Here is a 21,844-nt window from a genome sequence, read left to right on the forward strand (position 1 = left end):
TTCCGCCGATAATGCCTGTTTACTTAGGCCGCGACAGGCGTAGACAATAGCGGTTTCTGCCGAGGTAAGCAGGTGCATTCCAAAGAGGCCGTCTCCTCTCCGTCAGCAACACGCCGTCATTAGCCAGCGTCTGCTCAGCAGGGGTGCACCATTATGCCTCCCAGGGCCAATGTAATTATACATTGACATAATTAACCCAGCAAGCCCATTAGGAAGGCCAGCTAAAAAATTCATCTATAATTATTTGTTGTGTGCATGCTAATGAGTCCATCTGCACTGCCATTGTACAACATGAACAAATTAATTTACAAGTCTGGATCTTTTTTAATAAGTTCAAGAAAATGGCTCCTATTGTACAAGGCTCATGTTTCTCTTCTTTCTCTTTCTTCCCCACCCTTCCCCATTTTTTGAGGGGTGGGGAGAAAAGAGAACCAAAATTTCTAGGGTCAAAAACTGGGTAAACATGGGAGTGACTGGATGAAGCAAGCCTTTCTTGTTAAAATGGCAGATGAACCAAGAATAAAATTAATCCTCAATTATTCTTCCAAAGGCAACGGTACCCATATTAGAATAATTACAGGCACGGGGAAATCAAAGGGACTCATCCTGCACTATCCTCGTCAATGTTGCTATTCGAGGAATCATCTGCCACGGAACGCCTAATTGTCTGAGGGGCAGCAAGCTTCTGAAAAAATGGCCGAACTCCAATGGCAATTGGTTTTCCCAAAAAAGGACCTCCTCCTAACCACCATTTAGACATCATCAAGAAAGAGGACACAAGAAGACACAGGTTTGCATAAAATTTCCCGATGCTAATTTATATGTATATATGCAAATTCAGAAAGAATTATTATAATAACTAGAAATTCAGTACATCTCACCATAGTGCGGAATGTTGATAGGCATCAGTTCTTATGGTTCTCTGTCTGTAGGATAAACTGGAATTGGACAGGGCAGTCTTTCAAATGAGGGACACCTTCAAATACAGGCCAGTCCTCTGTAAAAATAGGACACTTGGCCACCCTACCACCATTTGGGGGCACAGCGAGGCTACCACTAAAAATGGCAGCTCCGTCTGCTCTGTTCTTCCACAACATGGTCTGCTGGAGGCAAGAAAACACAGAATGTGATGGCATCTGGATATGAGGCAAATTTTACCACAGGATACAGTGGGAAAGAATATGGCACCGGGATGCCATTTTTCTCCATCAGCATATTTTTGGGGTAAGGTGTAGTTTTAGCTTCACTCAGTGGGTAAATTATGTATTTGTTCTAGAGCAGGGGTGCGCTACTCTGGATGGTCTGTGGGCCAATTCCCTCTGCCCCAGGGCCACACTCCTGCCATGCGCTGTTTGCAGTGGCAAATTGGTGGTTTGCTGCCGAAATTCATTGACAAATGGCTACAGAGACTCAAAAGTGCCACTTTTAGCTTGAAAACAAGCTAATTTTGGCACATTTGAGTCTCTGTAAACATTTGCCACTGAATTTCATCAGCATATCACCATTTTTTTGTTTCTGCACCAATGAATTTCAGCAATGTGGGAGCAGCAGCAGGGGTGGCAGGGGCCATGCTGAAAGCCATGTGGGGCCATCTGTTGCCCACTCCAGTCCCAGAGTTTGGACATCAGTGCTCATATTGAACCCTTGATGGAGTCACTCAGATTGAATCACTAACACAAAGTCCCGGTTGCCACATAATGGTGGCAAATGGTGGGTTAATTAATAAACTCATAATCTGCTGTGGCATGTGCCGGCACTATTTTGAATATGCATCCTCCGATCAGCAGTCACTCCATGATGTGTGAATCCGGACACTATGGGTTAAAATAACCCACAGTTAACATAAGAACTAATCTCAGGTTAACTGTGGATTGTTTAACCCACAATTAACCCATAGTGTACAGATTCAAACATCGCAGAATATCCTCTCATTGGGCCGACTGGAGGCTGCATATTCAAAATAGCAGCAGCACGCAACCCTACTTAATTAATGGTGGGTTAATTAAACCACGATTTGCCACTATTACATGCAAACCAGGACAAAATGAAGGTGGACTGAAAATGCAAGCTTTTGTTCAACACCTAACATGGGTCACACACACATACACACATGGTGGGTTCTGTGAAGAAAAGTTGATATGTAGATATCGCAGGCCAGATATCTTATCTGTACCCTTCCACCTCTTCTGTGGCCCACAGAGGAGCCTCTTCCTGATGCTACCACCCTTATCAGAATGGGCCACTTGCCCTGTGCAAAATTTCTGCCTCCCATTTTAGGCCTGGATAAAGTCTCCACCCTCAGCATCAAGGCCCAGGAAATGTCCTGATCAAATGAACACACTCCTACTCAGTGGGGAGGGCGAAGCATGAGAACTGAGAGGGGAACCCCAAACTGATATGCCATGAAAGGTTATGCCTTAAGGGTTTTAAAAGCCCAACCTGTTCCCCATAAAAAGCTCCCTCAGCTGTGTGACAGGCAGGCGTTCAGCAAGCAAAGCTTCACTGCAGCGCCATCAAGCACCATCAGCTGAATTTCTGCCTGTCATGTAGTTGTTAAGGGTGCAGGAGCCAAAAAAGCAAATAGAAAGATTGGTTGCTCTAAGTGGAAAATAGGAATGACAGTCAAGCCAGGAAAATGTGTAAAGCATCCAGTTTGGGGGATTTTCTACCTGTCATTCCTCTGGTAAAAACACAGCTCTGCCAGAAGAAGAAGTCGGCAACCTGTTAGTGACAGGATCAAAATACTATGCAGGATTCCAGCCACACCATCAGGACCATCAACGTCCCCTCCACACATGCTTTGGAGGTTTTGGAACGGAAACTGCCTTGGTTGGCCTGTGGGATGACCTCTGCCGGGAGAGGGACAGGGGGAGTGTGACCCAGTTGATTCTCCTGGACCTCTCAGCGGCTTTCGATACCATCAACCATGGTATCATTCTGGATAGGTTGTCTGGGTTGGGAGTTGGAGGCACTGCACTACAGTGGTTCCGCTCCTACTGGGATGGCCGATTCCAGAAGGTGGTGCTGGGGGATTATTGCTCTGTGCCATGGCAATTGTGCCATGGGGTTCCACAGGGCTCTATTTTATCCCCCATGCTGTTTAACATCTACATGAAACCGCTGGGGGAGGTTATCTGGAGGTGTGGGCTGAGGTGCCATCAATATGCGGATGACACCCAGCTCTACCTCTCTTTCTCATCAAAATCAGGTGAGGCAGTGGCTGTTCTGAACCAGTGCCTGGGCACGGTAATGGACTGGATGAGGGCTAATAAACTGAAACTCAATCCAGACAAGACGGAGGTACTGTTAGTGGGTGGTTCGTCTGCCCGGCTAGGTGATATTCAACCTGTTTTGGAGGGGGTTGCGCTCCCCCTAAAGGATCAGGTTCGTAGTTTGGGGGTGCTCTTGGATCCAGAACTGTCACTTGAGGCACAGGTGAACTCAGTGGCACGGAGCACTTTTTATCAGCTTAGGCTGGTATACCAACTACGCCCTTATCTGGACAGAGATAGCCTAGCTACAGTTATCCATGCTCTGATAACTTCTCGTCTGGATTACTGCAATGCGTTATACATGGGGCTGCCTTTGAAAACGGTCCGGAAACTTCAGATGGTCCAAAATAGGGCAGCAAGATTGTTAACAGGGACTGGCCTGCGAGCTCATATTACACCAGTACTTTTCCAGCTGCACTGGCTGCCAGTCCATTTCCGGGCCCGATTCAAAGTGCTGGTGTTAACATTCAAAGCCCTTAACGGCTTGGGGCCAGGTTACCTGAAGGATCGCCTCCTCCCATATGTGCCTGCCCGGACCTTAAGATTATCCTCAGCGGCCCGTCTCCGTGAGCCCCTGCCAAAGGAAGTGAGGCGGGTGGCTACTAGGAGGAGGGCTTTTTCTGCTGTGGCTCCCTGGCTGTGGAATGAGCTCCCTAGCGAGGTTCGCCTGTCACCTACATTGTATTCCTTTCGGCGCCAGGTGAAGACCTTTTTATTTTCCCAGGCATTTTAGCTTTCTAGACTTTTAGCTTTGCTGTTTTAAATCTGTATTTTAAATTACTGCACTGCTGCTAGGTTTTATTCTGGTTTTAGTCTGGTTATATTGTTATACTGTGGTTTTAATGTTTTATACATTTTATATTGTTTTATTGTGTGCTCCTTGGTTTTAATTTTTGTGAACCGCCCAGAGAGCTTCGGCTATTGGGCGGTATAGAAATGAATGAATGAATGAATGAATGCTAGCACAACTCTGCAATCAGAAAACACAATTAACTCAATAACATGATTACCAGGTGTTGAGATTCATAGCCTAGGCGGACCAGAGGATGCCAACTAGTTTGCTAGGGACAGTGCGCCAACAGCCCTCCAGTGCCATGGAGATGATGGGGAAAATAGTTTTGAGGGTGCAAAACCAGCAAATCGGGTCAGGAGAACTTCGTGGAAAGGGGCAGTGCATGATGGGAAATTATGCATATACTGTATTTAAACATATAGCCCACAATCCCATCATATGGGCCCTTGTAGCAGCTTAAATAGCCAGGAGCAAATAAAACAATTCACCTAAAAAACACTAATTTCATTTTAAGAAAGCATGGGTCTGTGTGTGCGTGTGTGTGTGTCTCCCCGGCTCTGTATGTCTGTGTATCTGTCTGAGTGTGTGTCTCTGTCTCTGTGTGTCTGTGTCTGTTTTGGACAGAAAATCCTAGGAAATCTCAAAAACGTAGACTGCAAGAATCAAGTCCAGTTCCTTGGGGAAACTGGCAAGCATTACAAAGGTAATATATTTTCCTCCGACACATCCCATCCCATTTTAATACAAAAGTGAAAGACTGCACAAACTAGTGCAGAGCTACTGGCCTTTTCCACTTTGTCCTGTTCCACTGGCCACTCAGTGTTCATTCTGAGCCAGCCACAGAGGCCTTCGAGCAGAGGCTGGACAGTCATCTATTGGTGATGCTCTAGCTCTGGGTTTTCTGCATTGAGCAGCGGGTTGGAGTAGATGGCCTCCAAGCCCCCCCGGTGATTCTATGATCTAGATTGTCCTTAGTTTTTGTAGGCTGGTGCAGTGAGGTGTCTGCAAATCTCACTTCTGTCCTTATTCTTTCTAATTATAAATGTAACACCCTGCCAACTAACCTGTTGGGCTATGACAGTGGCTCACAAAACGTAGTAAAATAACTTGCAAAAAAATCAACAAACATAGTCAAACTAAGAACGTAAGAACATGAGATGAGCCACGCTGGATCAGACCATGGGTACATCATGTCCAGCATTCTGTTCACGCAGTGGCCAACCAGCTGCCTGCAGGAAACCCACAAGCAGGACATGAGTGTAACAGCACCCTCCCACTCATGTTCCCCAGCAACTGGTGTACTTAGGCATGCTGCCTCTGATACTGGAGGTAGCATAGAGCCATCAGGACTAGTAGCCGTTGACAGCCTTCTCCTCCAGGAATTTGTCTAACATCCTTTTAAAGCCATCCAAATTGGTAGCCTTCACTATGTCATGTGGCAGCAAATTCCATAGTTTAACTATGTGCTGTGTGAAGAAAGCCTTCTTTTTATCTGTCCTGAATCTGTCACCAATCAGCTTCATAAGATGACCCCGGGTTCTAGTATGACTCCCTATCCACATTCTCCACACCATGCATAATTTTGTACACCTGTATCATGTCTCCCCTTACTCACCTTTTTTCCAAGCTTAACAATCCCAGCTGTTGTAACCTTCCCTCATATGGGAGTTGCTCCAGCCCCATGACCATTTTAGTTGCCCTTTTCAGCAATAAATGTACTGAAAAGGAACATAGGAAGATACCTTATATTGAGTCAGACAACTGGTCCATCTAGCCCAGTATTAACATGGACAGAGAGCGGCTCTGCAGGATCTCAGGCAGGGTTTTTTTTCCAGCCCTACCTGGAGATGCCAGAAATCAAACCGGGGGCTTTCTGCATGCAAAGCAGGGGTTTTGTTACACTGAGCGATGGCCTCTCCCCTTTATTGTATGCATCATTATGCATACAATAAAGATGAACTACTTTGAAACGCCCTCCCAAAGAAGATAGGATTGGTGCCGACTTTGTTTTCTTTTCAGTATCCAATTAAGGCATTCCTTTTTTGCCCAGGTATTTTAACATTTTAGAACGTTAACATTTTAAATTAAATGTAATTTTTACAAAGGTAATTGTTTTTTGTTTGGTTTGCTGGTTATGGTTGCCTTTTTTTGCTTTTAATTTGTGATAGTATAGTTTTTATATTGGATTTTTAAAAAATGTTGTGTACACCATCCTGGGATCCTTAGTGGATGAAAGGTGATTTTTCCATTTAAATAAATAATGGAGGGAGCAATCCTATGGCCACTAGACGGCGGAGGAGTGCAGAGTGGCCGAAAAGGGGCGTGGCTCGGGGTGTTCCAGGGCGGGGAGGGCGGAAATGCCTGTACGACACATCCAGCAGCCTCCTCCCTGGCTCCATTCTCCCACACCTAGACAGCCGCAATCGGCTATCTAGCCAAAAATGCAGGGCAGGAGAAGCGTGGAGGGAACAATCCCCTCCGTGCTTCTCCTGCCTTGCTTCGGATAGGCGGTGGCCTCTGAGTTCCGAGGCGGCTGCCTATCTGGACAGGATTGTGCCCTAAATAACTATATAAACTAGATCAATAAACCCACTTTGGCCACAAACTCAATGAGCAGCCTTAAGCAAATGGTGATCTTTTACACCTTCCTTGCAATCTACAATATTATTGCAGAAGATAATATTATTGACCTACCTTAAAGGATTGTTGGCTATTATGCGGGTTACTGAGGCCATGTATGCAACGTGCTTGGAACTCTCTCCAGCACCACACATACACATCAGTAGAAAGAGGCCCCAGGCTTTAACCCTGCATGTAACTTTGGCTGCTAATAAATGTTTTTGTCCTTCGTAAAAAGGTGAGCTAGCAAAGACACAGCTAATGTTTTCTACCTCAACCCAAAAAAGCTACAGAAGTGGGATTTCCCCTTGTAGCTTGCCACACATTAGCAGCTAAAAGAAACTCCAGGAAACTGGAAGGCAATAAATTCAGAGCCAATAAAAAGGGCAGCTGTGTCTTTTGCCCAGCTTATGATCCACCTGTAGGGCTCCCAGCTGTGGTGGATCATCAGTGGGAGACGCTGAGCGTAGCTGGGTTCGAAGGGGGGTGCGGGTGGAATAAAGGACTGGATAACTTCACAGCCGTTAATAACATTTGCAGCTATGCAAGCTAAGATAACGATATGGGTAATTAAACCTCATGCTTCAGGGTGTGAGCTGATGAGATTGCGCTGGCCAAGGCGAATCCGCAGCCTCCACACGCTGGCTAGGTGGACCTGCAAGACTTCGCCTATACATTTCTTGCATGTTGCTAGTGGGGCTTGAGCCCTGCGGGTGCTTCCCAACAGGGCTTTTCTTGTGGAATGGCCCTGCTTCAGTCACAGTATTTTACAGGCAGTCCAGGCGATGTCCCCTTCCAGTTGTAACCCTCCTAGGTTTACCTAGTGCTTCTTCCATCTTTTTTCTTTCCACAATAGCTGCGCAGCGCCTTTCGACTGGTAGCGCTAGGAGGGCTCGGTCTGGAAGCAGCCAGTGGCAGGGCAAAGGTGTTACAGGCAAAAGGTCATGGGTTCAATCTCTGGCATCTCCAGGCCCAAATGATCCCAGATGGGGAGATAAGACTGTTAAGAAAAGCTGTGCAGGATCAGACCCAAGGGTCATCTGATCCAGCATCCTGTTTCCCTTTGTGAACAACCAGAGGCCTCCGAGAAACCCACAAGCCAGACTTGAAGGAGATGGCCTTTCTTTGTTTGTCCCGAGCAATTTGTATACATGGCACATTACCCCTGAACATGGAGGCAGCCATCATGACTAGTAGCCTCTGTCCTTGCAGAACCCCTGCCTGGTGGCAGACAATACTGGGTAAGTTGCTGCCAGTGGTCTGACTCCGTATAAGACAGTTTCATATGCTCTACGTTGGTGGGTTTTTAAAAGAAATATATACTGTTCTGAGAGATATGCAGAGAATCTCTCTCTCTTCCCTCCCCCGCCTGGAAAAACTTGAACTCAGAGTCACCCAATGAATCTGACTGACGTTGGATTCAGCACTGACAAAGAGAGGTACTTCAAAGGAAGCACTTCAGCACAGAATGCGGAATTAACTGATGGAATTCATTGCAATGAGATGCGGTGATGGACACTAGCTTCGAGGACTTTAAATATTAACTTCATAGGGGACATGGGTCTGTGATGATGTACACTGGAGATGCTTTAAAACAAATGGCCTGTACAGAGGGAGATGAGAGAGGAAGCAGGGTCATTCCACCAGCTCTACTGAAAGACTACTTCATTTCTTCCTCTTCCCTCCCCATCCCTTTTCCTTGTGTGCTCTGTCTTTTTAGATTGTAAGCCTGCAGACAGGAACTGTCTTGTTTTACTGATTGCATGTAAGCCCCTCTGGGAGCCTTTCTGGCTGAGGAGAGGGATAAAATGCTTTAAATGAATACATTAAATAAACAAACAAACAAACAATCCAGAGGATGTTCACTGGTCAGGTACTTTATAAGAGGATTAGATAAATTCATAGAGGAGGAGAAGTCGATCCATGGCTGTTAGCCATGGTAGCTCATGGAACCTCCATACTCAGAGGAAGAATATCTCTGAATATCAGATGGTCACCTTCATCCTGTGATCATGAGTTTCTCAAAGGCACCTGGCTAGCTGCTTTTGGAAGAAGAGAAGCAGACACAGTGTGCCTTTGGTTGAGTCCAGCAAGGCCATGCTTAGGTTTGGGGCAACGCTGCGGGCCCTGTTGCACTAAAGAAATATTAAATACCCCTATAGGTCAGGAGTGGGCAGACCTCAGACTTGTGCAATCTACTTTGTGTGTTTTTTACTAGAACCCTGATGTCCATCAACTGGAGCCAGATGCAAAATAGTAATGGACTGAGTGTGGGTGGGAGAAATACACAGAATTAAGGAGTTCTGACAACATGTTCAGCTCAGGAATTTGTTTTCATATCATGGTATTTAGGAGGCACCAACTGCAGCATGCTTTAGTGCCAATTAAAGTACCACCTCTTTACTCAGGCCTTCCCTGAGTGAGTGTGCTGCACAATTTGTTTGTTAGTTATGGTAGTGTGAGGACTTGGTTTAATGTATTTTAATATATTTTCTTTGTAAACCTCCCAGAGATATTTTTAAAAAATATGGTAAGCAGTATATTCTCTCCTGGCTCCCTTGCCCCTGCTTTCGTCATTTCAACAGCCTAATTTAGGATGGGGGCAGTCTTTTGTTGTTGCTGTCATTCTACAACTGGGGGTCAGAAATCCTTGCCAACCTACTGCAGATCACCCACCACCACTGGATCTACTAGTAAGTCCCCATCTGCTTTCTGCCCACCCCCTTTCTGCCCATCCCTGGTATACGTCATTGGCTTTGTAGAGGAGGGGGAGGTCTCCCTGTCGGTCTGGCTCTTCAAAGACTTAAGTTCAGAGCAAAGACTTTGCAGGTAGAATAGGGGAGGAGAATCTGTGGCCCACTAGATGCTGTTGGACTCCAACTCCCATCAGCCACAGCCAGCACAGCCAATAGTCGGGGATTGTGGGAGTTGTAGTCCACCATCTGGAGGGCCACAGGTTCCCCACCTCTAATGTATGAGGTCCCTGATTCAATTCCCAGCATCTCCAGGTACAGCTGGTAAGTCACCTGCCTGAAACCACTTCACGATGCAAATAGGAGCTGAAGGGTGTGGGGAGGAAATGTCAAAACCTCCTCTCATGTGGAAAGCTAGCATGGAACTTTTCCCAGGTGTATCTTTCTGCTTACGGAGAGCTGCTTCCTGTAGGGGTAATTTCAAATAAGTGATTCCTTTGTATTCATTCTGAGATGGCACAGTCCCATGACAGATGGTACAGTCTCACGAGGGACATATGTGTAAACGGAATGTGCCCTAATTCCTTTTTGCCCTCCTTGGGAGCCATTGTCTTGGTTGGGCTGATAGTGGCAAACCTGAACAAACAAATAAACAAACAAGTACCATAAAGTCATACTGGGGAAGCCCCAAGACTACTAATGACTAATTTAACTGGATTGCAGTTGATGGAAAGCTCACAAGAGACTGGGCTAAAAAATCATAGCAAAATTAGTCTTTGAAATAAAACAACATTGTTGTTTAAAACACAAATCATTGATCTGAAATCCAGCCACTAGGGGACATTGTTGAACACTGTTTGCAGTCTACAATTTATTCTGGAAACAGGTTTTGGACCAAGCAGAAATGGAGGGGTGGGGAACCCTTTCCCCTTTCTGTTCAGCTCAGCCTTTGGGGTAATAAAGTATTGACTCTGTATGGCTTCCAGGAAAAACAAATAGACAAAATATTTATTTTAAAGACAGGTGGATGAAGAGGAAAATGTCTTCTGACAACATGCTTCAAAGGAATAGACAGACACAAAGGTCTGTTGACCCATGCGTTGGTCTCTGTCTGGTAGTTCATTCTCACATACATCTGAAAGAGACTTCAAACCATGGTTTCTTTAAAAAAAATGGAACAGCGCAATTTGTACTTTTTTGGGGGTGCTCATACATATGTTTGAGGGTTGAGGTCTCTTGGATGTATTTGTGGGAAGGGCTCTTGGGCTCCAGGCACTGTCAGAGCACATGCTTAGCCCAGGAATTTGTTTTTGTATCAGAACTGAGGATTCTTTCACATGAGGCTCTTATGGCACTTCTCTGTCTGGGAGCACCCTGAGTTTACAGTCCCTTTTGCACAAAAATTCTCTCCTGCTTGCCCCACCCTGAGCTTGCTTCATTTCCTCCTCCACACTACGTAAACTGCCATTACCTGCCATTGCCCTCAGGGCCCAGTTCATACCACCATCCTACGGGAGAGCCCTCAGTGAGGCCCAACGCTCAGTGAGAGAGCAAGGGGCAAGTGAAGGCTGCTCCTCCATCCCCTCATTCTGGTCCCTGCTTGCATGCTCAGAGAGGGCAGCCACGGCAAGGAGGAGGACCGGCAGGTCCAGAGGGCTCCAGGGGTTGGCTCTGGGCCCCCTGCTAGAGTGTGGGCATTGGCAGATGCCCAACTCTGCATACCCCTGGGGCCAGCTCTGATCAGGGCACAGGTGACAGGAAATAAATCTCTCAGCCTGCGCCCCTGGATTGCCACTACCAGTCAGAATAAACCATACTGGTCTAGACAGACAAATTGTCCAAGGCCGCTTTCTGAATTTTACTCCAAGCGTGGCAGAGAGAGTGACAAGAGCTTTCTTTTCTCCACACTGTTCATCATTTTACAAACCTCCTTCATGCCCTCTTTTGTCATCTATTTTCTAAATGAAGACGAAGTGACCCTGAAACTAACCAGACAGGTGCTGGCCTGTTTCTAGAAGACCAACATGCTTCCGCAAAAGGACGCACATTTCTCTTTTGCTCATCCATCAACTCTTTGGCTGCAGCCCATTTGAAGGGGCTTTGTGATGTTGTTGAAACTAAGCCTGATCTTGGCAAGCAGCTGTTAGCAAGACCAACCTGGACCCCACACACTCTCTTCCAACCTCCAGCCTGCATCAAGGGACCCGTCACATCGCATAGCCACCTCATGCTAACAAATGTCTTTACACGCCATCTGCAGTTAAGTGCAGCCCAACAACCCCAGGCCCTAAGCAGTATCAGGTTTTGTGATGCCGAGCAATTCAGAGAGGACACCCAGGTCCAGAGAGGTCATCTGGGTCCTTCCGAAGCACATGGGCCAGAGCTAAGAAGCAGACTCAGTCACTGTCTGCACCAAGTTCACGAGTCTTTTTACACATAAATCCACTCCTGGTTTTCACCCAAGCATCCTTTTTCAGCAGCCAAATTTTTGGTGTGGGGTGGGGGTTGGAAGCTTTTTGGTTGTTGCTATTGTCAGACAATTGGGAGTTGGAAACCCCTGCAGATCTACTGCAAATCACCCAGAGATCTACCAGTAGATCCTGATCCACCTTCTGCCCACCCCTGATCTAAGGTGATTATTCCACAGTTCTCACTCATTGCAATATTATTCAACCATGCTGCCAAGCTTCTGATTGTTCATTAAGTGACTCCCACACACATTTGCAAGCATATCATGACCACCTTGAGGTCTAGCAACTTGAGGCTCCTAGGAAGCTGAATCTTGTACCCAGTACCATATGTTTTAATGCTTTCCACACACTCCTAGCCCTACCCTTACTAAACAAGTTAGTTTTTTTCCGTCCATGTTGGAGGGGGGGAGGGCTGTTGTTGCACCTAAAACACAATGAAGAAATCAGCCGTCACTGCCGCGCAAGTCAAAATGGAGGCTTAAATCAAACCATTCTTGACAACAATGACATTAATTATGCTTTTAACATGATTTTACTGCTTTCCTCCACCACCACCCCCTTCCAGGCCCACGACAGAGACGCATGCATGTCCCGCTTCTCCCTGCCACATCTGTGTGAACAATATCAGAAAGATTTACAATTTTTTTTTCTTCCCGTAATTACAGACACACAAGCCCAGGCTCACTTTATCAAAATACTTGCTGAGCAATCACACTTTCTCTCCGCTTTTCTCCACTTGAGGTTTGCATTGACAGAAGCCATTCAAATAGAAGAAGAAACTCTTAAAACTGTTGAATCAGGAACTCACTCCTTGCTTCTGAACTTTTCTATAAAGAGTGTGCTTGTCAACAAATATACATATATTTATAGGTGTCGTACCTGCAAGGAAGTTTCATTCTGGGGGAAGGAAGAACTGAGCACAGGACACATTTGAGAATTGGGACAGGGTAAGTGGAGGGTGTGTGTTTGTGTGTAAAGTACAGCATATGATCCTCTGGGTCTCATCTTACAGGATGAAATTTAATGAGTATTGGAGGGTGGGGAAGAAAGATATGCTCAGCTTGGTTGAATTCCCTCAAGAAACCATTAAACACATTTTGTCATTCCTAAATGAAAGGAAAATGGATTAACATCCCTGCAGAAGCTCTCTCAGAGGTCTCCAATAGTTAGGAGCTCTGCAGAGTCAGCATGGCGGCACCTCAACGAGACAGGATTGGTCCTGGTACAAGGAGGCAGTCAAAGAGCTTTCCTGGTTGTGACTGTGGATGGTCGATTCCAGAAACAGTTCCGCAGCATGCATTCTCCCCTCCTGGGGCAGAGCGTGTCCTTGCAGCCGGAGAGGAAGCCAAGGTGTAGCAAAGGCTGTTACACTGATCAAGGAAGAAGAAATTGCCAGGCTCCATATATTTATACACGGACTGGCCAACCTAGAGGTGTCACACTGCCAGCCAATTGCAGGAGCCAATGCTACGTACACCAACTCCTGTCTGTTCTTAAAGGGGCTCCAGGCTCCAAACATGAATGTTTGTTTACTGGGCTAGAAACCAACCTCAGGCACCTGGTTGAGGTAGGGGAGAGCTGTTGCTTTGCATGCAGAAGGACCCAGGTTTGATTCTCAGCATCTCCATGTAGGGCTGGGAAAGATCCCTACCTGAAACCCTGGAGAGCCACTGCTGCCAGTCAGTGTTGACAATACTAGGCTTGATGAACCAAGGATCTGACTCAGTCTAAGGCAGTTTCTTAAGTCTTGGATCCCCTGGTGTTCTCTCTTCCCTTTCACCTCCAAACTCCTTAAGCATGCTCTCTGCTGCCTCTAATTCTGGTCTTCTAATTCTCTTGGCTCCTAATGATTAGGCTATTGCTCCTTTGAAATCTCACCCTATCTATCTATCTATCTATCTATCTATCTATCTATCTATCTATCTATCTCCTATTCTGCCTTTTTCCCTCCAAGGAACCCAAGGCAGCGTACATAATCCTCCTCCTTTTAAAAGCTACATTTTTATTTAATAATAACAACAACAGAGAAACATACAAACAATTGAATAAAGAGGGAGCGGGGACAGAATACAAGAATCAATACAAGAATCAACAACCTCACACCCCACCCCCACTGTCAGGAGCGCCCTAGCGGCCTCTTTCAGTAGACTCCAGTAGCCAACTCAAGACACAGACGAAAGGATTCTTTTCAAGGCTTTAATCCTTTTACAACCTAATGACTCTTTCAGATGCTAATCACCAGCAACTAAGCAAGGAACAGCAGAGTAGCCTATGCTCCGAGTAGGCAGTTGATCCCCATTTGAAGGAGAGTCACTTGAAGACCCTGAACTTATGGGCTAGGGAGAGATCCTCCATCTTTCCCTTGGGTCCACGGGACGCGGCCATTGCTTGTGTGCCAAACAGGCACTACGCCGCCTTTCCGCCCCCTCCATCACTCATCGCTCCCTGCGTCTGCGTCGAGTGTCCAGCAAGCCCCCCTCCTGCACTTTCTCACTGCTAGGATCACTATCTATCTCAGGAATGCTGGCAGGAGGAATCTCTGCCAGCTGCTGTGCCTGTGAGGGATGAGCTGGCTCCTCTCCCACGGATTGCTGATCCTCCTCAGAAAAAGAACTGCTCTGGGGTTCTATCGGCTCAGTTTCCACCTTGACACCCACACAAAAGTCAAGAGAATCAAGACAGCTGAACAAAAACGATTCACAACATCACTGACAAATCCAGTCTTTCTAAATTGGTATTCTGATAATAACTAAAACAGCATTGCCACTTTTGCATCAACAGAGGTAACGAATTGGGGCTATTTTTTCTTTGAACCATTTCTGTTAACTTCTCCATATGTGCAGTTTTGAGTATTTCTGAGTTCCTGCAAAAGTAGTTTATGCTCGCTGTTAGAAATCCCCAAATATTTCCAGCATATCAGAATGGCTTGTGAAAAGAGTCTGAAATCTCTCTTAAGGAGTTTGTTTTCTGGTCAAATCTAAGGGTCTCTTCCTGTTATCCTAAGGAATACAAGGACTGTCAGGCCCTGACTGGGAACAAAAAATCCAAACAAACCAACTGGAATGAATTTATATATACAAATAAGTGGCGCTGCAATATTTAAGTCGATTAAATCAGTTGCATTAATTGATGAGAAACATTTTGATCAACACAAAGACCCAAAGCTCCACCCCCACTTCCAAACAATGGAAGCTCTGCGTAGCCCCCTCTCTGGCTTCTGAGGTTTAATCAAGCATAGCTCACCTGTTTGCAAGTTTATCTTCGCAGCCATGAGGACTAGTAAGTTGTTTTCCCCCTGGATTTAGAATTCCAGACTCTGGGCTTGCAAGTTGCAGGGAAGAGAGTTGAATACACACCACCCTGTTTATATCTCTAAAATCCTTTAGCCAAACACACACAAATGCTACTTGCAGTGAGGAATACCTGAGAAGTATGGCCATATGCACTGTAATGCTTCCGAACCCACCCCCAAACCTATCAAATCTAAATTCCATTGTCTGCCCCTTTGCTGTGAAGGGAGTTCAGTTAACTCGCCGTCAAAGAGACAAGCACGGATCACTGCAGCGTTATTACAAGGCACGAGCAAATATATTCCTTTTTTATTGTCAAGACAGATTTGGCTCAGGCACTGAAATACTGCGATAGCAAAAGATGTTTCCACTTGCCTTTGCGCTAGTACTTAAAAAAGGAACATGGGGGATGCCAGCTCACTTCCTGCACCATGGGGAGTCGATAGGTGCAGCCAACACGATGGAGCAAATCATGCTGGTGCATTCACGTATGCTCTGCGCTCAAATCAATTGATCAAAAGTAATCCAAATTTCTGTAGCAGGAAAAGCCAAATCCTATCAATAGGTCTGCAAACTTTAATTGACTAAAGAGGGATCCCCAATTAACTGGAGATCCCCACTTTTCTAAAGCATAATTATTTTTAATATAGTTTTTATAGAAGCAGAAGATAACACATGCCATCTTAGAAGAAGTATTCTCCATGTCATGTACAAGGTAAGTTGGAATGCCTCTTCTAAAATGGTGCCTGCTGAGACATAAATAAAGTGTGCCCTTTCCTTCAAAACTATTGTCTTACTTGTATAAAAGGGTTTAGCTGAACAATTAACTGATTTAATTTATTAATAGATTAATGAAGTAAAAGTAATTTGCGTAATCAACAAAGATTTCTTTAATCAAGGAAAACCCTAATTATGGAAGGTGGGCCTAAATGTTAGTGGTTGGACACATACTTTGTCTCCCAGGTTCAATCCCTAGCATCTCCCAGTAGCAAAGCTGGCAAAGATCTCCACCTGAGACTCTGGAAAGCAGAATTCCCCAACCTGGTGCCTTCCAGATATGTTAGACTACAACTCCCACCATCCCCAAACAGCATGGCCATTGGAGGGCATCAGGTTGAGGAAGGCTACTGCCATTCAAAGTACACAATATTGGGCTGGATGAATTAGGAACTCCTCCTAACTTCACATTTATCATGAATATTAAGTATTGGTGTATTTGTATAATTTATTATGTAACAGGGGGCATGAAGCTATGCAAAGCTCTGGAGCCCCATGAGGCAAGTGAGTCCTGGAACTCCTGCTCAGCTCTCCCTGAAGCTTCTGAGATGTCACTAGCCATTACGAACACTATTTCAAGCACATATTCAATGTCATAAGGACTAGTAACATGCTTTAATAATAAATAAAATTAAAATTGAGATGCCCAAATGGTATGCTGCACCAAATTTTAGAATCCATTGCAAGAGCAAAGTGACTGAGTATACACACCCTCCTTTCATCCACAGATATAGGGTGAGTTGGGAAAAGGAGGAAATTGAGAAATTTGGAACATTCTCAGTTAACAGCCTCTGTGTAACACCAAAATAGAAGGTGAGAGTGTCTTTACAGGGCAAAAGCCCATTCTGACATCATTTCCTGAGAGGACAGCAATACCCAAACTATGGGGTTGTTATATGAAGAGTTCCAAAATATAGATCCCCAATCCACAATGTCACTATATAAAAAGAGGCCCAAGTAGCCCATTCTTAGCAGGCATCTTTCTCTTAGGAAAGTCTGTGAGCAAAGGCTTCTAGATAACCACTACCAGACACTCAGAACAATAATTTCGCGCTTTTTAAGCAATTCCACGAACGAAGCCAAGGCCCTCCATACCTGGCGCTTTGATTAATTGCTTGTAAACACTCAGGAACGCCGCCTCTGCTTCCTTGCTTCTTTTACTAAGAGCAACCACCTGAGGGGAACATAAAAAACAAAAGAAAACAACAATACAGAAGCAATCAAGGAAAAGATACTATCTTCTTGTATGAAGCTATGCGCTCAGTTAAGACATCACAGATTTGGAATACGTGAGGAAAATTACGCAAAATTCCTCTGTGCGTGTTTACCAGAGATGGCCCAAGACATTTGGATGCCTGAGGCAGAAAATAAGAATGGGACACCCTCCCAAAGTTGGGAAAAAATCAATAATAATCTGCTGCCTCAGTCTGCGGTTTGGTGTACTGGTGAGCATCAGAGAAGGATCATGGAGTCCCGGGTTTAAATCTCTGTCCAGTGACCTTATCCAGACACCATCTATCAGCCTAGCCTACCTCACAGGGTTGCTGAGAAGAGAAAAGAAGGCCTGAGGACAGGAAGAGAACCATTTCTGCCTCATAGAAACACAGATCATAGAATAGTAGGGTTGGAAGGGGCCTACAAGACTGCTGAGTCCAACTCCCTGCTCAATGCAGGAATCCAAGTCAAAGCATCCAAGACAGATGGCTGTCTAGCTTCATCTCGAATGCCTCCAGTGTGGGAAAGCCCACTACCTCCCTAGGGAATTGGTTCCATTGTCGTATTGCTCTAACAGTCAGGACGTTTCTCCTGATGTTCAGCTGGAATCTGGCTTCCTGTCACTTGAGCCCATTATTCCGTGTCCTGCACTCTAGGATGACTGAGAGGAGATCCTGGCCTTCCTCTCTGTGACAACCTTTCAAGTACTTGAAAGTACTCATATCTCCCCTCAGTCTTCTCTTCTCAGGGTTAAACATGCCCAGTTCTTTCCGTCTCTCTTCATAGGGCTTTGTTTCCAGACCCCTCATCATCTTCATTGCCCTCCTCTGAACGCTCTCCAGTTTGTCTGCATCCTTCTTAAAATGTGGTGCTCAGAACTGGACACAGTACTCCAGATGGGGCCTAACCAGTGCTGAGTAGAGGGGAACTAGTACTTCATGTGGTTAGCAAAATCTCACTCCAAGTGTGTACTGCACTTCAAATCTTTCCCCTAAACTGCCATTCAAACTGGCAGGAAGACCCAGGAAATAATTAATCTCCTCTAATTAGGTGTCAGACATGCAGACCAACCTCCTAGTCAACCTTTCTCTGATCGCTGGAGGCAAGGGAGGGGGGGTACAAGACCACATATATTCAGCTCTGCATCCCACCAGTGGCACTGGAATACCATCAGTGAGCTAACGTTATAGTTGTGTGGGTTAGCTGTAGGACAGCCATATTCTCTGCCTGTGCTGCCCCACACTAGAGTGGCCACTTGTGCATCACCAAAAAACAAAGGACAAAAGAGGACACAATCTGCATAAAATCTGCATGTCCTAATCTACATGTGTAGATGCACATTTGGAAATAATGGCAATGCTTTAAATAGAAATGCAATACAGTTCATCATAGTGGGGAAGACTGTGACCAGGTGACTTGGGCACCTGCTCAGTCTGCTGTCTGACTCTTGACGGTGGATGGATGGATAACTTCAAGGCCCTGCTCTGCTCTCCCTTCTTCTGTTTCTTTATCTTTAAATCAGACTTGGACTGGACAGCCTTTTGAGTAGAAGACTGTCCTCTGTAAAGGGGGATACATGGCCACCACCCCCTCCGGACATCCATATTTAATTCTGTCCCTTTGACAGGTGTGCAGCAGGCTAGCAATCTGGAAGTGCACAGTGCGCTTTGGAAGGGCCGTGGCTCAGTGGTAGAGCAAATGTTTTGGATGCAGAAGCTTCCAGGTTCGTTCCCTGGCATCTCCAAGTAGGGCTGGTAAAACTCCTGCCTGAAACTCTGGAGAGCCGCTGCCAGTCAGTGTCAACAATACTGGGTTACATGGTCCAAAAGCCTGACTCAGTATAAGGCACATTCCTATGTTTCTCTGTTCCCTCGTCATCAGTGCAACACTGGTCCTGGCTGAGGTGAATCGGTGGAATGTCTGCGTTCTCTGTGTGCTCTTAAAGGAACAGAAACCTTGTTCCAAATGTCATGCAGCCAGCTTTCAGCGTAGTTGCCATTATTTATTGACTATTATCTATTTTTGTATTTTTTTTAGAGAGCTATATGCTGCCCTTTAGTCAAATTGCTAGGCCGATGTTGAGGCTGACCAGACATGGCAAGAAGAGGCCATCTGAGCCTTTGATCACTGTGCGGAACTCCCTTCCTGCAGCAGCATGACAACGTGACAAGATTCGGAATGGCGCACCTGCATCAATTCCACTCTCTGGGCTTGGACAGGAGCATGTCTCCCTTGAGAGCATCATCAAGAACACCTCTCTATGTGCTTTCATGGTGTCAAAATGGCATAGCCTACAGCAGTGCTTTTCAAATGGCATTCTGGCAGACAAGAGATGCTTTCCTGAAAGCCAGCTTGGCCATCACTACCCATCTTTCCCTACAATCTTGAGATCAAGGGGAGTGCTGGGTGTGACTTATGTCTGCTCTCAACTGAGGCAGGGAGCCCACATAGACTGTGCGTTCACCCAGAGCAGCCCTCCCCAACCTGGTGACTTTCAGATATTTTGGACTTCAGCTCCCATTAGCCCCAGACATCATGGCCAATGGCCACGGATACCCAGGCACCGGGCTGGGGAAGGATGCCCAAGAATCTAGAACACATCATACCATTTTCTGTGGCATGTGAGGATGCCTTGGCAAATGGCCAAAAGTGATTCTCAGCAGGTGAGTTAATACATGTCAAAGGTTCTTTGATCACAGAACACCTGCTTTGCATGCAGAAGGTCCCAGCTTCAATCCCCAGTATCTCCAGGCAGGCCTAGGAACGAGTCCTCCTTGAAACTCCGGAGGACCACTGCCAATCAGTGCCAACAATACTGGGCTGGATGGACCAGGGGTCTGACTCAGTGTAAGTCAGCTTCTTGTATTTTTGTAATACTGGAGGTGATATACAGTCATCAGGACCAGTAGACACTGATAGCCTTCTCCTCCATAAATTTGCCTAATCCCCTTTTAAAGCCATCCAAGTTGGTGACCATCACCACATCTTCCAGTAGTGAATTCCACAGTTCAACTATTTGCTGAGTAAAGAAGCACTTCCTTTTATCTGTCCTGAATCTCCCACCATTCAGCTTCATGGGATCACCCCACTGGGTTCTAGCATTATGAGATACTCCCTATCCAATTTCTCCTCTGCTGTTGCCCTAGCCCTACAAACTCCCTTTGTAAGTGGAGTTTCCATTTATCCAGCCTGACTAATAGCTAGTGACACACCTCTCCTACACCACGGATTTCTATCATCCAGTCTTAAGGCTAAGTCAGTGGCTATCACATCTTGTGGGAGCAACTTACATCCATCAATTAAGTGTTGTATGAAAAAGACCTCTTTTCATTAGTCCTGAATCTATGCATATCCAGTTAGCATTAATTTTGCACCGTTTGGATTATAGTCCTCTGCAACAGTAATCCAGCCATTTCAAGATACGTCAAGTTCAAAGACAGAAAAAAGTCGGATGGCCATAGTTTGGTATCCAGAGCTTCACTTTTCTTTCCTGAATCTCACCTGAACACAATGTAAATTGAGAGAAGGTACAAACTTCAGCCCATTTGCCAGTCTGTGCCCACTGCAGTATTCAAAACTGTGCCCATTGCCTTGGGCAAAATCTTTAATGCTCCCATAATGTCATGCCATCATAAATCTTTGATGCGCTTTGAGTAAATGAAAATTATAATTTAATGCTGCGGTTTAAATAAAAAAATCAAATACTACCTTTTGTCTTAATGTTTAGGTGGGGGTGGGGAGAATGGTCCTAAGGAGATGGATGCCAACACCTCATTTCTTCTCAACTAGCCAGTGCAACTGTCATCTTTAGGGAGAGTGCTGGATATAAAAAACACAAACATTCCTTTCTCTGCTTCCTCATTTTACAGAATAAAGATGTCTCCCGACCACAGGATTGAAATAGTCTCCAGGGTGCCCCAGAGAGGATGCGGGAAAATACAAATTCTTTACCACATTAGATGTCAAGGCTCAGGTCTGCAATTTATTTATCTGCTTATTTAAAAGAGTTTTAGAAAAAACCCTCCCCAAAGGCACATTTCTACCTCTCTCTCTTAAGACCAGAATTGGGGGGGGGGGGGGTCATCCAATGAATGACAGATTGGCAGGAGATTTGGGACAGACAAAAGGGCCTTCTTTGCACAACTTTACAGAATACATGGCCAGAAGATGTTGGCAGTGACCACTAGCTTATTGTCCCATTCTGTGGTCTCTTGAGGCTCACAGGGGAAGCTGGTAGCAAGATTAAGGCAGGAAGAAACCAGGACCTTGGAAAGCTCCAAGTGGGTCCTGCCCACTGGAACTCTCTCCTACTAGGACAACAGGAGGCTGGTGCCTCAAACAGGGGGCAAAAGCAAACTGAAGATTTATGTAGGCTGACAAGACCTGTTGTGTGGTCAGCTCTGCCCCTCCTGGAGGAACTGACTGGACTGTTAAAGGGCCCTTGCCTGATTTTGTGGCTTGAGTCTTTTGCAAGGCTGGGGAGATGGGGGTTCTGCTTGAGACTCATCCTCTGAACCAGAGGCTGATGGCAGGGCTGTGTCCTCTGACAAGGAGAACCCTGAATAAGGTATTGACTGTCCTACCTGCAAGAAAGTAGCCTGTGCCTCGTCCTCATCAAAATCCTGTGCTGCACACTGGAAGGCCTGAGGGCTGGTGGTCATGACACTTAAGACAGTTTTACAAGGGGACTAGGCAAATTCATGGAGGATGTAGG

At 45.7% G+C, this 21,844-nt stretch overlaps 2 protein-coding genes across 10 annotated transcripts in view; one reads left to right on the forward strand and one right to left on the reverse strand.

Moving 5' to 3' along the window:
• Positions 1-21,844, reverse strand: part of CUX2 (cut like homeobox 2) — a 231,389-nt gene that overhangs the window by 53,199 nt on the left and 156,346 nt on the right. The window contains exon 4 of the mRNA XM_084820226.1: positions 17,011-17,089. Within this exon, the coding sequence (XP_084676352.1) occupies positions 17,011-17,089 (79 nt within the window). The remainder of the gene's footprint in view (positions 1-17,010; positions 17,090-21,844) is intronic.
• LOC146335957 (uncharacterized) overlaps positions 1-21,844 on the forward strand; it is a 45,128-nt gene that overhangs the window by 1,070 nt on the left and 22,214 nt on the right. For 2 of the 9 annotated variants that reach the window (XM_084820227.1, XM_084820230.1), the window contains 2 exons: positions 551-12,795; positions 19,168-20,837. In XM_084820227.1, coding sequence (XP_084676353.1) covers positions 3,094-4,005 — 912 coding nt within the window. In that variant the 5' untranslated portion in view covers positions 551-3,093 and the 3' untranslated portion in view covers positions 4,006-12,795; positions 19,168-20,837. Of the gene's footprint in view, positions 1-550; positions 12,796-19,167; positions 20,838-20,999; positions 21,104-21,844 lie in introns of those variants that run through there. The other 7 variants (XR_014785786.1, XR_014785788.1, XM_084820228.1 and 4 more) reach the window with 7 other exon arrangements.

Source organism: Heloderma suspectum, chromosome 13 (assembly GCF_057233095.1).
Source record: "Heloderma suspectum isolate Gila_16-S chromosome 13, 16-S_ref, whole genome shotgun sequence".
NCBI classification, from domain to species: domain Eukaryota; kingdom Metazoa; phylum Chordata; class Lepidosauria; order Squamata; family Helodermatidae; genus Heloderma; species Heloderma suspectum.